This window comes from Cyprinodon tularosa, unplaced genomic scaffold, assembly GCF_016077235.1.
Source record: "Cyprinodon tularosa strain WSP-4 unplaced genomic scaffold, ASM1607723v1 ctg106, whole genome shotgun sequence".
Taxonomy (NCBI): Eukaryota; Metazoa; Chordata; class Actinopteri; order Cyprinodontiformes; family Cyprinodontidae; genus Cyprinodon; species Cyprinodon tularosa.
In genome coordinates, this window is record NW_024037849.1 from 180,571 (window position 1) to 197,527 (window position 16,957).

The following is a 16,957-nucleotide window of genomic DNA, read 5'->3' on the forward strand; positions in this document are numbered from 1 at the left end:
TTAAACCCAATGTGACTGACAGAAACAGCAGCTAGGTAGACCTTAATCCAGCAGTTCCTGCACTGCAAAAACAATCCAGAAATAAGTAAAAAATGGCTTAAATTAAGTATATTTAGCCTTAATTTGAGCAGGTAAATAAGATGATTTGCCAATGGAATGAGTATTTTCACTCTTAAAATAAGATAGTTAGATAATATTTACTTGAAATAAGACGATAAAATAGTTTTTTCTTATTTTAAAAGGAAATTGTCTTGTTCCATTGGCAAAGTGTCTTACTTACCTCCTCAAATCAAGGAAAAACACACTTATTTTAAGAAAAAATAACTTATTGAGATTTATATTTTTTGCAGTGATGTACCAGACATTTCAGTGTTTAGCTTGCTGGTTCTTTTAGGTATTAATCTAATTGAAAGTATGCCAATGCGGGCTACTGGAATCCTGAACTTCATGTCAGATGTAAAGTGGTATGTTCCGATCTATAAAATATGTGTGTAATTCATTTCTTGCAGGGTTCACTAAGGCTGTCTGACCTAGAGGCCTGTTATTTGCGCTACTTTGGCCACCCAATTAACATCCACAACTATGGTTACTACTCCGTCGGAGAGATGGTAGCAGCAGCAAAAGACATGATCGTAATCAATCAAGGGAGGCTGGGCTCAGTTCTGTCACTGAGGGAACACCTGATGCCCAGGCTGGGTATGAAATGGAACAACCCTCCGAGAACCGGGCCAGATAACCCGTCATCTTTTTCCTCTTATAGTCCATCCTTTAAAAACTCTGACACCAAAATCCCTGCAAAGACAAAACCTTCAGGTTTGTTTTTTATAATTCAATTTTCGGGTGTGCATTAAATTGACTTGGTCCTTGAAATTTTGGTTGCCTTTTTAACCTTTCTTTTAAACATTTTTATGCTCTCTTGCAGTAGTTTTTGTGAAGCAGGGCCCATTGAAGCCACCAGCTAAGGAAGTGTCAGAAAGCAGTCGCCACCTAGTGATGAGCGATAAGAGCTGTGACGTTAAACAAGCTCCCTGGGAAGATGGTGGGCTCTTTTGTCAAAATGTGATTAAGGTAAAAGATGTTTAACCATTGCACCTGAGACACAACTTCCTTTTGTTAAAACTTAAGAAATCTATTATATTCCTAAATTTCTTGTATCATCATCTTAATCATGTGAATATCTACTGAAATAAATGTTTTGTATAAGAAATGCATTGCATGCATATTTTAGATGCATTCAGGGTTTGATCAGTTTGTTAAACGACAGAAATACAGAAGGTGGTTGTGAAACCTTCAACAAAGTAGAACTACACTGAATAAGATAAATACAGAATGTTTAAAATGTTTTTTTGTTTGTTTCCTGACTTTTGTTTCTTTACAAATTGTTAGCATGAGAAGGAGCTTCATCATCAGATCTTGGAGTACAGTGTTGCTGGCACAGTTAGTCAAGAGCTGAAGGACAAGCTACGGAAGGTCAGACTTTATACACTTTCCTTGAAGCTGACTCATTAACAGGCACACAATGGGTGGATGTCTCCCAACTGCACTTGCCATCATGCTCATTTGTATACAGCATCACAAATTGCAGAGAGCATGATGATGTGGGCTATAAATCAGCAGTTATAATTTAAAATGGCCTCTCTTATGATGTCACATCTGTTTGCCGCACTGATTTCATCACAAAAACAACAAAACTAAAGTAACAACACTTTCTCACAAGACCAACTGCTCTCTCAAAGTTGGTGCGTAAAAGGCAAAAATGCATCACAATGTAATTCACGGGTTAATAGGGGTGATCATTGTCAAAGAAGTCATGATTCACATGCCACAATGTGATTTTATCACAATGCATCACGATTACTGAAATATTGCGATGCATCGCAATATTTTCACTGAACACTGTAAGAAAAAAAATTCGGCTATTACCAGTGGCTGACTGGCTGTGTATGATCTGGACTGTGTCTTCAATTGATACATAACTGAAAGCAACTGAATTCATACATAGCTTTATTTATTAAAACAGCTATCGAAGGTATTGCCATGAAAACACAAATATGACTATTACTGGAGTGGACACACTGACAAAAAGTGCTTAGGATTTAAAAAACTTAAAATAACAGTGCTGTTTACATAGCCTCAGTGATCCTTTAAAGCAATGAAATGAAAACATTCAAATGTATGACTTTTCCCCTTTTGCAAATTACACGCATCCTATCAATTTCGTTTTTATCTTCTTTGTTTTTAAAGCCAAAATGCATCCAAACATCTGACTGGAAATGTGATGGAGCTGGGCAAATTTTCTCAGTCTCCTCCATGTTTTGTTTATGAATGACTCGTTGCAGTATCGCGGCCAGAAGGCAGCGGGCTTCAACACATCTGCAGCGGCATCTACTGGACTGAAAGTTATATTCAACTTGTTTTTGGCTATGTGTGCCAACCATTCATGTATTTTATTTATTCCTTTTTTTTAAATTAAGAATCGATACTTGGCATCAAGAATCGATGCAGTAGATCACAAAAATTAGAATTGTGATGCATCGTCATGGCGATTATTTTACACCCCCCTACCGGTTAAGGTTTTAAGTCATTAGAAATGATTAAGAAGCAATCATAGAAACAATCTCTTAACTATAATAATTCAGTTTATGGTAAGATTTAAGATTTGTATTTTGCCTTTTTGTAATGTAAACTATATGTATAATCATGGTTCAATAATAATTTCCAACACTCTGCAGGTTGTTGGTGAGACAACTGATGGATTATCAGTTCATGATCTCTCTGCTGAGTACAAGGTAAACAAAAAATTATAAATCGAAATTGGGGACATTCAGTTAAAGTTGGTCTGAAATGCACTCCGTGCCATACTGTATTTTACATCGGCTCACATTTAATCAGGCTTAACTTCCTGTTGAAGGTCAGTCAACATTTTACAGATTTTTACTTTTGCTAAATGCGAGACTTTTAAAAAAGCCTTTTTTTTTAATGTTCTTTAAATTCAGACGTTTACATCCACTAAGCTAGCATGAGGTTATAATTTTGCAGTTCTGAGTTTTGTTAGATCACACTACTTAGTTTTATTCTAAGGCATTGCTGAAAAAAGAAAATTGTTGTTAGCAAGTTTGCTTCATCCTTGGCTACAATTTCCAGACCCCTTAAAGTAGCTATAATCAATGCTGATGGCTCGAATAAACACAGAAGGTTGCTCCATCCATCATACTGATTAAGAGAGAGAAATCAGTTTTCTCTCTTTCTTATTTTTTTTTATTAGTTTATTGCTCTAGAATAAATCTAAGAAAAAATTGTATTATAATGACTGAGGTTGGTTAGAGAGCGTAAAAACCCTTTTCCTTAGTTTACATTTACCTAGCTCTTAAATTCATTTATTAATTCATGTATTAATCTTTTCCATGGACAATTTTTCAGCTGGCTCCCCTCCAGTTGTTCAGTGTGTTACACTAGATTACCATTAATCCCAGACAAGACGGTCTTTAGTGCTGTGGTAGAAGGCAACCAGGAACTGGAATAGCTTTTTGGATGAGCGATGAAACACCTGTAACAAGAGAAAAAAAATCTGCTTGCCTTCTATATTTGCATTTAAAGTTGTAAAACATTTTGTTTTTCTGATGTGTGAATCATTTCTTTATTTTCTTTATGCTATCAAAATGTAAGTCTGGAGTTAGATCTCATATGCTACTGCTCGATAAGAGAGAGTGGATCTAAACGTCTCCATTTTTAAAAACTTTTTTTTTTCATAGTTTTTTATATTTGGCACACAAAAGTAATGTTGCAATCCAAACTGGTTTATTTGATTCACTTGGACACAATCGGCAAGAAATGAGAGTGCAATGATTTCCTTGATTGGTTGGTTTTAGACCTTACAAAGACAACACAAGGTTTTCTAATTATCGGTCATTATGTTGGAATATCAAACAATTAAGTTAAGGCATCCCTTATTAACATATAAAATGCATGTTTTAATCGTTTCTCCATCAGAGGGTATATGGAGAAGACCTGCCATTTCAGCAGAGCGGATTTCTCAGTGTAACTGAACTTGTTGGTGCCCTGAGCGACATTTTCCACCTAAAACCAACAGAGGACAACCGTGGCAACAGTTGGATAGTGGTGGATTTAAGGGATCGGGACAAAACGCAACCAGGTGAGTATGACTACAGAAAGTATTTATCTACCAAGTATATTTAGTGCAGATATCGGAATACTTTGCTGCTTGTGTAAATTATTAAAATAAAATCATTTTTGCAATGCACTGTAATAACAGAAGTTTAAATGTTGTTTGTTTTTGTTTTTTTCCTTATTTTTTGCCATTTCTTTGAGATCTTTCAGTCGGCCTTTTTGTTATAGAAGTTAAAAATTAGTGCTTAATTCAGTTCAGACTTCTTCTAAGCTTAAAGGTTGATTATTCTGAAATTGGATCACAGTTTTAAAATGACTTGAGTTGTTTATTTCAGGGCTGCAGTTGTTTTCTACTTTAGTGATTATCAATGCTCATATTAAGTTAAGAGAAGGTTTAAAGGTCTTCATTACCACGATACCTCACAAAGATCACAAAAATTGCTGAACTTCTTTTGTGCTGCATACATGCAGACACTCACTTCAGTCAGCCAGGTTCACTTTGTTGCATTTAAGTACTTTAATTTGCCTTGCATAAAATCAGATCACATTAAATCACTGGATTGTGGTTAAAGGATAAATTTAATGAATGTTTCTTATCATTGACTGTGTGTCTGATTAACTTATCATCTTTTGCAGACCACAGATAGCCAGAATACAGAGTAAGGTTTTTGATGTTTCTCTAAAACTTTTCTAGGTACTGACCGTGCTAGGATGTCACCTAAGAGCCACTACTTTAGCTTAAGGGAATGCCAGTGGGAAGAGAAATCAAAAGATATTGCATCCAGTGATGAGAACGATGAGCTGGAGTCTGAGGTTTCCAGTATTCATGAAATGGTAAGACAACTGCAGCTGGATGCAAAATACTGTAAAGGAGCAATATGGACTCTTGTGTTTTATCGAATCAGTTAACATGACAGAAATTCACATCTTAGAACAAAAGATGAGCTATTATTCTGCTGTTCGTACTTATTACTGATTTATTACAACAAAAGCTACATGATCATGTTCCTAAAACGTATAAAACTGAAACTATGAAGATGGTCGCTTTATTTTCTATGGTTTAATGATAGAAGCTATACATATTTAGAGTATGAAAACTACATAATCAGCTATTTTTTGCAGATTTTTTATTTTTTAGTCTGTTTTGTTGATTTTAGACAACAATTTCCATTTTATCTTGGTTCTCATAGCGCTAACCATAAGCAACATCCAGCACATGGCCTATAGATACATTTTTAAAGCTCTAATTAAAGCAAAGTATTTAACAGTTTTTTCAATAACCTGTTTTTTTGTTCTGTTTTGTTTTTTTACAATAGAATAGCTTGTTTAGTTGAACATTGGTCCTAGTGGAGCAGAAAGTGCAGACTGCAGCTAACCATCAAGTCCATGTATTAACCAGTTAGTTTATTGGTTCTTAATCCAGTGGTAAAATTCCAGGGCATTTATGAGATGAGGTTTTGGAAAATGCGTAAGACTTCATACAGTCACCTGTCTAAAAACTAAAGTATTTGCTCTAAAGGCTACTTTTACCCCGAAATCCTCTGTGACCGCCCCGCTCTGCTGCGCTCCAGACTGCTTGCGAAAAGCCTACAGCCTTCACTGTTCCTCCCATCCTGCTCCGCTCCAACTTCCCTGGAGCTTGCATAGAGCATGCGCAATATTCTGATTATTAAGCTCGTAGGAGCAAAACATGAACGCTTAAAGGGGAACGCTGTTTTTTTTTTTTTTTACATTGGCCCCTTGATTTCACGTTATTACATCATGTTCTACTCACCTTTATGAGTTTTGTGTCATTTGGAGCTGTTCTGAAGATATTCCGTTATAATCAAGTAACGTCTTTCTATGGGCAAAAGACTTGAAGGCACAAACTAAACCGTTCATAATTTATCATTTATGGTACGCCAGCATCTATAACATGTGGGCGAATCACTGTCCCCCAGACATCCGCGGTTTTATTTTTTATATTTCTAATTTTTAAAAACAAAGCGGAGTGTGTATGATGTCATCCGCGCGGCGGACAGGAGTTGTGACATGCAGCCCGGGCCACCGCCGGCTACGCTCTACCCCTTCTATTCTTTCGGCTAGCTAATCTGAATCGTTTAATTCCATTTCGAGAGTGAGATCATCTGTGGTAGGAGCACTAGACATCTTCCAGGCATGTAAGTAAGACTAGCAGCAGTTTAGCGGACAGGATGAATGAACAGTAGCCGGTGCTTGCGGATGATTGAAGATTCACTCTTCCCAGCCTGATGCAGGTCTACAATTTTCTTCCTGGTGTCCTTCGACAGCTCTTTGGTCTTGGCCATGGTTGAGTTTGGAGTGTGACTCTTTGAGGCTGTGGACAGGTGTCTTTTATACAGATAACGAGTTCAAACAGGTGCCAATAATACAGGTAACAAGTGGAGGACAGAAGAGCTTCTTAAAGATAAGGTTACAGGTCTGTAAGAGCCAGAAACCTTGCTGGTTTGTGGGTTCTTAAATGCTTATTTTCCTCCATAATTTACAAATAAATTCCTAAAAAAATGCTACATTGTGATTTCCTGGATTTTTTTTTTTCTTTCTCATTTTGTCTTTCATAGTTCGAAGTGTACCTGTGATGAAAATTACAGACCTCTCATTATTCTAAGTTGGAGAACTTGCGCAATCAGTGGCTGACTAAATACTTTTTGGCACACTGTATAAATAAACAGTAGAAATGAAATAAGACATTTTTGTTTTCACTAAGAAATGTTTTTAGAACGGGGCCTGAGTTTATTTTCTGCTGATCTAATCCGTGTTCTTCTGCTGCTTGATTCACACTGTTCTCACCTTGATCTTTTCTTGTGCAGATGCCTGAGATATACCCTGTCATACAGGTGCATCCCAGATCCTCTGTGCCCCTCGACGCCATGCTAAATCAACGTCTCAAACCGCCGACCCGCCGCCAAGCTCGGGAGTTAATCCAAGTCTTGGTGGAGCAGGTGGAGACACCGGGATCTTTCTACATCCGATTCAGTGAGACTGAGGAGGCGTGTGCTTTGGAGACCCTAATGTTTGACATGAGGTGTAACTAGAAATCTTCTTTCTTTCTGTCCATTGGCACTAGTTGAAGTTCTACAGTATAGAATGAGTGCATTTTGAAAGAACCTAGCCATGAAATTTGGTTTCTTCTGCTTATTTTTATCCTTGTATTCCTGTCTCTTAGACGTTGTTACACCTGTCCTGAAGTGTCAGAGGAGTACCACCTTCCTCAGCCATTTGTCAGACAGGGTCAGGTCTGCTGTGTGTCACCCAATAGACTATGGTTCTATCGAGTGGTGATCCACAGAATTGTAAACTCTTCTGATGTTGAGGTTTTTTATGCTGACTTCGGTGATGTGGCTTTGGTCCCAGTTCAAGACTTAAAATTTCTTAAGTATGCAAACTTCCAACATCTACTTAACAAATGTTAGAAAGCTGATATCTGTATCTTCATTTTATTATCATTGTGGCATTCTCTTATCTTTTTTCTAGGTCCAGTTTTTCTGAACTTCCAGCACAAGCTGTTCCTTCAGCGCTCACTGGAATCAAGCCAACTTCAGTAGGTTAAAGTGAATCAGGACAATATACAGCGGGTGAAATAACTATTGAACACGCCACAATATTTCTCAGCAAATATATTTCTAGAGGTGCTATTGACATATTTTTCACCAGGTCTCGGTAACCATCCATGCAATCCACACATACAAAGGAATCAAACCAGAAATTAAGTTATGGATAATAAAGTGAAATGGCACTAGGAATAAGTATTGAAGTCACTTACTTACATTTATTTAATACTTTGTACAAAAGCCTTTGTTGACATCTTCAAGATGCCTCCTATATAGAGAAATTAGCCCATACATTGCTCAGGTGTGATTTTGGCCCATTCTCCAACACAGTCCTCAAATCTTCTGTTGGACTTACCGTATTTTCACGACTATAAGGCGCACCTAAACGTCTTTTTTTTCCCTCAAAATGTGCGGTGCGCCCTTTGGTGCGGTGCGCCCTATGTGTGTTGTAACTGCGACTTTTGAGACCACCTCATTGAGGAGATGATGAAAGAGTGGCTAAATGTAAGGAGACCAGGTGTTTTTTTTCCACTCATCACCATCGCTGTTAATATGTAACTCCATGCGTGCCCATCTCACAGCTCATGTGAAAAACATGGGGAAACAAATGAATGCTGTGCTCGCTGTTCAACCGCTCGACATCGGTGTGAACCGGACCCAGCAGGTGCAGCAGAAGCAGCGAGTTTACATGCAAAGTCAATGGTTGACGCGCGTATAGGTGCAGCAAAAGGTCCCACAGCGCGTTTTGAGCAGCAGGCGCAGCGCGTCAGGATCGTTTAAGCATCTGATGCACCGCCAACGCGCTGCTGCTGCTCGAGATGGAAAAATTGAAGTTTTGCTGCTGGACGCGCCGCATCAACCAATCAGAGAAGCTGATCTGGGAGCTGACAGCGAGACAGACACAGCGCTCTGATGACATATGAACGCAAATGAAAAAGGCTGGATGGATGAGGAGATGATGAAAGCGTGGCTGAGGGAGGTGTATGTGAGGAGACCAGGTGGTTTTTTCCACGCATCACCATCGCTGCGTGCCCATCTCACAGCCGATGTGAAAAAAAAAGGTGAATCAAATGAACGCTGTTCTTGCCGTTATCCCGGGGGGTCTGACAAAGGAACTTCAACCGCTCGATATCGGTGTGAACCGGCCGTTCAAAGTAAGGCTGCGAGCGGCGTGGGAGCGATGGATGACAGACGGAGACCACAGTTTCAGGATAAGTGGAAGGCAGCGCCGGGCAAGTTACGCCACCGTTAGCGGATGGATTGTAGATGCTTGGACTAACGTGTCTGCTGGCTCTGTTGTTCAAGCTTTCGCAAAAGCCGGCATCATTTCTGAGGAGCTGCACGGCACGGAAAGTGACTGACAGCGAAGAAGGGGAAATTGGCATGTCTGATTTAGCGCAGCTGTTTTATTCAGAAACAGAGGATGATGACTTTGATGGGTTTGATTAATACTTTATATTAAATACATGAATAAAGCACAAACATACTCAGTTTTGCTCCCGCTCTATTTTTCTACCTGAAAACTTAATTCAACAGCTGCCTCTGGGCGCGTCTCCTCCTCTTCAGCGCGGTGGCTGGCAGGTGTTTTTTCATCTAAATAATCTAAATCTTGCAGCTATATTTGCTGTGATCAGTGGGAATAAAGTAGTTTTAATATGTTTTTAAGTGAGAAAGTCCACCTGAAAACTTAATCATTGCAGTCAGTTCATCCAGATTATCTATTTCTGTCGGAGCCGCTCAGACCCCCACATACCAGCGGTGCGCCGACAGTAGAAATCCCTTCATCAGCAGCCTCTAGGCTGGGCAGCCTCCAGGTTCACCGCGGCTGCTGGCAGGTGTTTTTCATCTAAATAATTTTAGCTGCAGGCACCAGGATACCGGTAATAAAAGCGAACATATTCCGTCGGCAGGTTTCAGGATTTTAAGTTAATTTAGGAGTGATCACAGCGCTGTGTCATCTGCGATGTGTCTGTCTCATGGCCAGCTCCCAGGTTTGATTAATACTTTGTAATAAATACATGAATAAAGCACAGTCATACTCAGTTTTGCCCCCGCTGTATTTTTAAATACGCAGTAGAGGTATTTAAAGGTAGTAGAGGACATGTACCTGTATATAAAAAACGCGCCCTATAGTCCGGTGCGCCTTATGTGTGTGTTAAATACAGAAATGGCGCACATAACTGAGAGTGCGCCTTTTAGTACGGTGCGCCTTATGGTCGTGAAAATACGGTAAACAACAAAAAGCAAATCCTTCCGCATTGGTAGTGAAAACAAATGATTTGGTCCATTCCTCTTTGAATCCTCTTTTCTCATCAGCAATCTTCCTCTTTTTTCCCTTTGGCACCCATTACCTAAGACACAACCGCTGCTTCAACAGCCAGCTGCTTGGCGTTGTGCCGCGTTGATAGGTGTGTTGCAGGCTTTGGAATAATTCAATTCATTTATATAGCGCCAATTCAAAACACATGTCATCTCAAGGCACTTTACAGTTGACCAGATCATCCAGTCAAATTGATTCAAAGTTTTCTATCTAAGGAAAACCAGTTGATTGCATCGACTCGTTGACTCTAATGCAATCCCTCACACTAAGCTCACACTAAGCATGCTTGTAGCAGCAGTGGAGAGGAAAAACTCTCCTTTAACAGGAAGAAACCTCCAGCAGAACCAGGCTCAGCAGAACCAGGCTCAGTGAGAACCTGGCTGTGTGTTTCCCTCCAGGAAACACACAGCCAGGCAGACGAGCTCTGAGCCAACTCCCATATCAGAGGATGAAGAAAGCACATCCAGCCAGTCACAGTCAGAGAAACAGGACTAGACTGGAAAAACAGGCCAATCTCCAACATCTATAAACAAAGGTGTTGATGGCAACAGCACAGCTGAGATTTGTCTCCAGGATGGGGTCACAGCCAAACAGTTCAATCTCTACCGTTATGCTCTCGCCGCTTTTTCTCATAGTAGCTTTATCTGGTCTGTTTCTAACAGATTCTGCAGAGTGTGAGAATAGAGATAGAATGAAGCAAAATGATGAAATAAGGGTCCCTATGTCCTCCAGAAGTCTAAGCCTATAACAGCATAACTAGAGAGATAGCTCAGGATAACCTGAGCCCTTCTAACTATAAGCTTTATCAAAAAGGAAAGTTTTAAGTCTACCCTTAAAATTAGACAGGGTGTCTGCCTCATGGACTAAAACTGGTAGTTGGTTCCACAAAAGAGGAGCCTGATAACTAAAAGATCTGCTTCCCATTTTACTTTTAGAAATTCTAGGAACCACTAGTAAACCCTGCAGATTGAGAGAGAAGTGCTCTGTTAGGGACATGAGGAACAAATAAATGTTTACATTCATTGTTTTTGTGTTCATTAATTTATCATCATGCAAATTTTTACAGCATTGGAAAACATAAGGAATGTTTGTTTAATCTCCTGCACACCATATTAAAACAAACCAAAAAATCCATCTTTTTCCTTTTTCACACATTTTTGAAAAAGCTTCAGGGAGATGCAAGGGGGGCATTAAAGTCCCGAGGGTTGCCGACCCCTGGTTTAGAGAATTCTAATAGTTAATTCCCCTTTAAATTAACAATAATTCAGTCATTTCTATTTTGGTTTGTCATATAACATAAAACAGAGAAAGCTATTGCAATTTTATATAGTACAGGAAGGGAAAAATGTTTTTTACTAGAGTTCTTAAATGTGCTGGTTCATTACAGGATACCTGGACTGCAGAATCCACTGATTCCTTCAAGAAACTCTGTTCTGATCACACCCTGGTCGGCGCTCTGGACTGCTACACTGGAGATGTGCTGCAGCTCTACCTGTGTGACACACACACAGATCAGGACATCTACATACACACAGCCCTGATTAACCAAGGCCATGGCATCGCCTGTAGACCTGCAACTCCAACAACAGTACGCCTCTAATAAAAGTTCCAGTCAAGCACTTTGCTTCACATGATTTTTAGTCGAAAGGGAGACTTTTTGTCCTGAAGATTGGTACCTGAAATCCAGGTACAAATCTTGCTTTGTTCGAGATGTTATCGACACTATCTGGTTGCCATATAATGGTTTGTACACACATTGTATTCCTTTTATATCGTCAGGCATTTTGAATATAAGTAAAGCTTAATGAAACGTATAGTTAAATGGATAATGCCCACTATTGCTCACACTAATGCTAAAAAGAAACTGGTCAGTTTTGTCCATTAATTGTCCTTAAATTAAACATAAACGGCTATAATGTGTTTATTGATTAATTAACATGTCTATGAATCATTTGTTAGTCAGGGCAGTTCAGAAATGTGTATAATATAAACTTAAGACAGCCGTGACATTTTAAGCTGCATCTGAAACACATTTAGCTTTAGCCTGCGACAGAAAATACACACTGCAGTATGTCTAGTGTCACTTTGAATAAGTACAATAACATGTTTTAATCAAGTCTAGGCTTTGACTTTTTTTGTTATTTTCTTTTGTTCTTCAGGTTTGCATGAAGGTCACACCAGTGAGTCTTTACATGGGAGAGGGAATGGTTGAGCTGCCAGAAATTGACGAGGAGCTGATTGCATCTCTTAAATCAGGAGAAAATTTTGGACAATCCAAAGAGACCCCGGTGAAGGTAGTAGAGACACACTGCAAGGGGTTAAGTTAGTACAGTATTAGTTATGTCATGCTATCTAAGGATGCCGATTGTATGTAAAGATTGCAATGAATGCACTGCATAGGTTATGCATCCATCTAGTGACCATGTTGCAATTGAGATTTTTGTACATTCTCAAATGGATAAAAAAAAATCCTGATGTCAGGCTGAACACCCCGCCTGAAGTAAACATTTATTTTAAAAGAGCTAACACCAACGGCACCACCTGGACTATGCAATTTGTCTAACTTCCATCAGGAAAACCACTCGGGAACATTACATCAGAAAGAAATGGATTCAATAACAACAGTTTCTTTCCTAAAGCTACAATCATCCACCTGATGGTAGACATTTAATATCCCTCCTTAATAGTCAAGTAAACCTCCGGCCAATTTAATAGACTGCACTCCATGTAAATACTAGATGCATCCATCCATGAATATGTTCTTATTTTACATTTTTAGGTCTCCTCTAAGGATGCTAGTTCTTCTTATTTTTCCTTGGGGGAGGGGGGGGCATTCTTGTGTTTAATACATTGTCGGGTCCATTTTCTGGAAAAATAGAACATTGTGGGGAAAGACTACTTCTTGTGGGCCTCGATATCTAGGTGTGTGTGGTGCGGGAAAGGGGGTGGGCAAAGAGGGAGGTATAAGTACATAATATAACTTTGTGGTTGTAAAATGTAACTATAAAGTTGTTACATTTTCTCCATGTGGCTGTTTTATTCAGGTTGCTTCTGCTGGTTGTGATTCCTTGTTACACTATAGTAACCCTTCAAGTATTAACTCAGTAGTTGCAGTAGCTGTAGTTGGTTAGCACATTGTTTTCACTTTCTGGTTTGATTGATTGAATTAAATGACAAATGACAATGAAAAATTAAAGATGGGAATTAAGTTGGCTGCTCCAAAGAAAAAAAGGAATCCTAGTAAAATAAACACTTTCAAGGGTGAGCATTTTTCCTTTATTGCCCTGTTTCTTTGGGTTTGTCTTTCATTTTGTTAGTCAACAAGGTTAAATTACTTTTAAACTTGTGAGGAGTATTATTGCTTAAATTGCCTTTTTTTCTATAAATGAAATGAATTTTGTTAGATATTGATACCATGATACCAAAAAGATGTTTTTAATGAAAGTGTTATTTTTTTTCAAATGGTATTAATGTTGCTGCACAATTAGAAAAGCTCCTAGGCTCAATCAGAGTTGTTTTTTCAGGGTTTCCCTCTCACTTTCATTTTCACACGTAGTCTTTGAATGTTGAGCTTTTGTTCCCCTCCATCCATGGCTCTTATCTTGCCAGCCATACAGTCAGTGCTGCTGGCCAGAGCACCACCAGTACACACATGAACAGAGTCAGTATTTGCAGTCGGATAAATCGCGCTCATCAAGGGGAGCTGCTGCCCAGTCGTGCTTAATGTACAGCTGCACTGTTGGAAGGTCACGTCTGAATGTTGGGCTGTAAATAAAATGGCAGCCAATCAGTGGGCTGGTTAATGGATACTGCATTGTAAGACTGTCTCCCTTTCTATAACTAAGTGCATGCCATTGAGCTGAACATGCGAGAGAAAGCACATTACATTGTTACTATGGCATTTAAGCATATTTTTTATTTATAGTTTCATTTATTTTATAATTAAAGGCTGGCAATAAAATGATATCATAAAACTTCCTTTACAAGCTTTGGCTTGTTTGTACTATGAAATGGTGCAGCAAAAGCTCATTACCAACATTGGAGCTGCACTATGTTGGCTGGTGTTCAGATCGAGTTTCCTTGAAAAAATCCAGCAAATACATCTAACTAAAGAGAACTACAGAGTAATTGGTCTAATGCAGCTGTTGCCTTGCAGCTGAGACCTTCGGTTAAAAATCCCGGCCTTAGGTTTTTGTGTTATTATTTGCATGTTTTGACTCTGCAGGAAGGTGTTATTTGCTGGTGCTCAGAGCTTTTCTCCGCAGTGCAGATGTTAAGTTAATGCTTTGTGAAATCCTCTTAGAGCCAATGCATTACTGTTTGTTTTTTTGTTTTTTTTTTACTTGTTACACTGGAGCGGTCTGGTTATTGCCCATGGAGTGCCCCTAATTCATTTTATACTTACTGGAAATATTCTTTATTACCTCAGCCAAGGAGGTTAAGTTTTAAATAGTTTGTGTCTATCTGTCTATGTACAGAAAAGTAATGGATGGATTTTGATGAAATTTTTATCAGAGGTCTCCTACATTACCATTTGGTGGTGATCAAGACCTTGATCTGGATACAATATATATATATTTTTTATATACGATTCTCTAACGTTGTGAGATGGGGATATTTGGCATATTATAAATATTAAACTAAATTATTTTGTCATCGTTGACGAAAACTACACTGATAGATGGTACTTGAATTTGAGGAAATTGATCTAGGAAAGTTCTTAAACGGTGGTTAAATTTGTTTATAACCAAGGCTTTGCAACCCAGAATAAATATTTCTTTACATCCCGATCTCAATTTCTTTTTTGACTTGTTTGGTTTACTGATCATACAAACATGGAAGTAAAAGAAAACTTTTTCCTTTAAAATGTTCTTAACCAAATAGTTAATAGGCTGAAACCAGATTAGTTCACTACAGAGGAGGATTAGTTAACTGATTTTTTTTTATCAAATTTGATCCCATATCTGCGTATTATTTAAATCGGATACATTTTTGACTTTTAGGATGATGACGAGGAGATGCCAGCTCTGGAGCTGATTGAAGAGAGTGAATTCATCCCTCATATTAAGGTAATACCTTTTGTAAAAGCTATTCCAGCTTTCAAAATGTTAATTTTGTTGTTTTTAATTTTTCTGTTACTTGTATTTGTCTAAACAAAAGCCAGAAAATTGGAAACTTCATTGAGTGGAAAACAAAATGGGTAAATAATTGAAAATCTAGAAGGAAAAAAAAACAAAAGTGACAACTGATTATTCATTTTATTATATTTTAAACATGGGGGAAGAAAGTCAGAATCCCGACTTTAATTTTAGAATTCTGACTTTAAAGATTAAAGAAGAATTTTTTCCCATATTAAACTCGAATGAAATAAAAGATCAGTTAACTTTTTATTTTTTTAAGTTGTCCTTATTTTCTCAGTACATTAATATGTGCTACACTTTGTTCTTTGTCTTTGTACGTTGTGTTAAAATGGAGCATGAAAATAAATAAAAAAAACCTGATCCCATATCTGCATATTATTTTAATCTGTTTGAATTTTGCCTTTTAGGGTGATGCTGACAAGGTGATGCCACCTCTGGAGCTTATTGAGGAGAGTGAATCCATCCCTCATGTTGAAGTAATACCTTCTGTAAACGGCTATGCTAGCTTTCAAAATGTTACTTTTGTGGTTTTCATTTTTCTCTTAGTTGTATTTGTTTACACAAAAGCCAGAAAATTGTAATAAGTGAAAATACAAAATGGGTGAATAATTAAAAATCTGTAGCAGATAGGTCTCAATGCATTGCAAGTTTTAAACTCTAAAATGTTTTTTACTGTGGCTAAAGAAAGCATTACCACAGTATATAATACTTAGGATTTGGATTAGTTGTTGCTTGTCTCTATTGCTGCTTTGTTCGCATCATACAGAATGCTTATATGGAAATTAATGACTGAGCTAGGACAGTATCAATATTCACAAATTCACATATGTGACCAAACATGCACAGGACAATATCCAGACATGCACATAATAATTCAAAGAACTGCATGAAATTTACACAAAAGTATTTGTGATGTATATACAATTATATCTCTATATGGTCAGAAAACTCTGTCTTGCTCTGGCAAAATCTCTACTGGGGGTTTGGAGAAGGATAGCTCTAGATCTGTGTCGGGCAGAGGTGGTAGGTGGCTGGGTTTAGCTCTGGAGGCTAATCGTGGAGTTTGAAGGCCAAGCAGAGTGCAGAGTGGTGGTTAGGCCAACTCTGTGAGCTTTGTGAGGAGGACGATTGATGAATAATTTAACAATTCTTTGAAGGGTTAAACTGAAATGGCTTTTTTAAAAGCACACCACTAACCTTTTAAAAAGCATTTCTTAAAGATTTTCTGTCTTGGATCATAATTATTTATTGTATTATTGGGGTTATTAATGTGGACCTGTATTCAGTGTTATAAAACATATTATTTTAAAACTTTAAACGGTAAGCAAAGTTGATTAACAAACAAAACAAAACAGTAAAAACTTGCTGGAAAAAGATACAGCATCCAAATATGGTATGGATCTGCCATGTGGTCAGTGTCCATCAGTTTACTGCAGCAACATCCAAGTCTTCCATCGCCCATGTGATATATGTTCTTGTGATTGGCTGAAACAATGGAAATATCTAATGGGTTGCAAATTATAGCTTGTTAAAAAACAGCATTTTTGCATTAGCTGTGTTATGGGACGTGACAGCCTAGTGGTTAGGGCACGGTGCTTGGAATCCAGAGGTTCTGAGTTTGAGCCTCCCTCCCACAGACTGGCTCTCTGGGTCCCTGAGCAAAGACCCTTAACCCCACACTGCTGCCTGAGCGCTGTATAATGGCAGCCTACTGCTCCCCAAGGGGATGGGTTAAATGCAGAGAGTTCATTTTGTTGTGCTGCACTTGTGACAGTGTAATGATAATAAAAAACGCTGGA

General features: G+C 38.3%; 1 protein-coding gene across 1 annotated transcript in view; it reads left to right on the forward strand.

Moving 5' to 3' along the window:
• Positions 1-16,957, forward strand: part of tdrd5 (tudor domain containing 5) — a 36,330-nt gene that overhangs the window by 12,011 nt on the left and 7,362 nt on the right. The window contains exons 5-17 of the mRNA XM_038286252.1: positions 510-813; positions 923-1,068; positions 1,387-1,470; positions 2,733-2,789; positions 3,991-4,153; positions 4,823-4,962; positions 6,957-7,171; positions 7,313-7,522; positions 7,621-7,687; positions 11,405-11,605; positions 12,177-12,311; positions 15,021-15,086; positions 15,566-15,634. Of these exons, the coding sequence (XP_038142180.1) occupies positions 510-813; positions 923-1,068; positions 1,387-1,470; positions 2,733-2,789; positions 3,991-4,153; positions 4,823-4,962; positions 6,957-7,171; positions 7,313-7,522; positions 7,621-7,687; positions 11,405-11,605; positions 12,177-12,311; positions 15,021-15,086; positions 15,566-15,634 (1,857 nt within the window). The remainder of the gene's footprint in view (positions 1-509; positions 814-922; positions 1,069-1,386; positions 1,471-2,732; positions 2,790-3,990; positions 4,154-4,822; positions 4,963-6,956; positions 7,172-7,312; positions 7,523-7,620; positions 7,688-11,404; positions 11,606-12,176; positions 12,312-15,020; positions 15,087-15,565; positions 15,635-16,957) is intronic.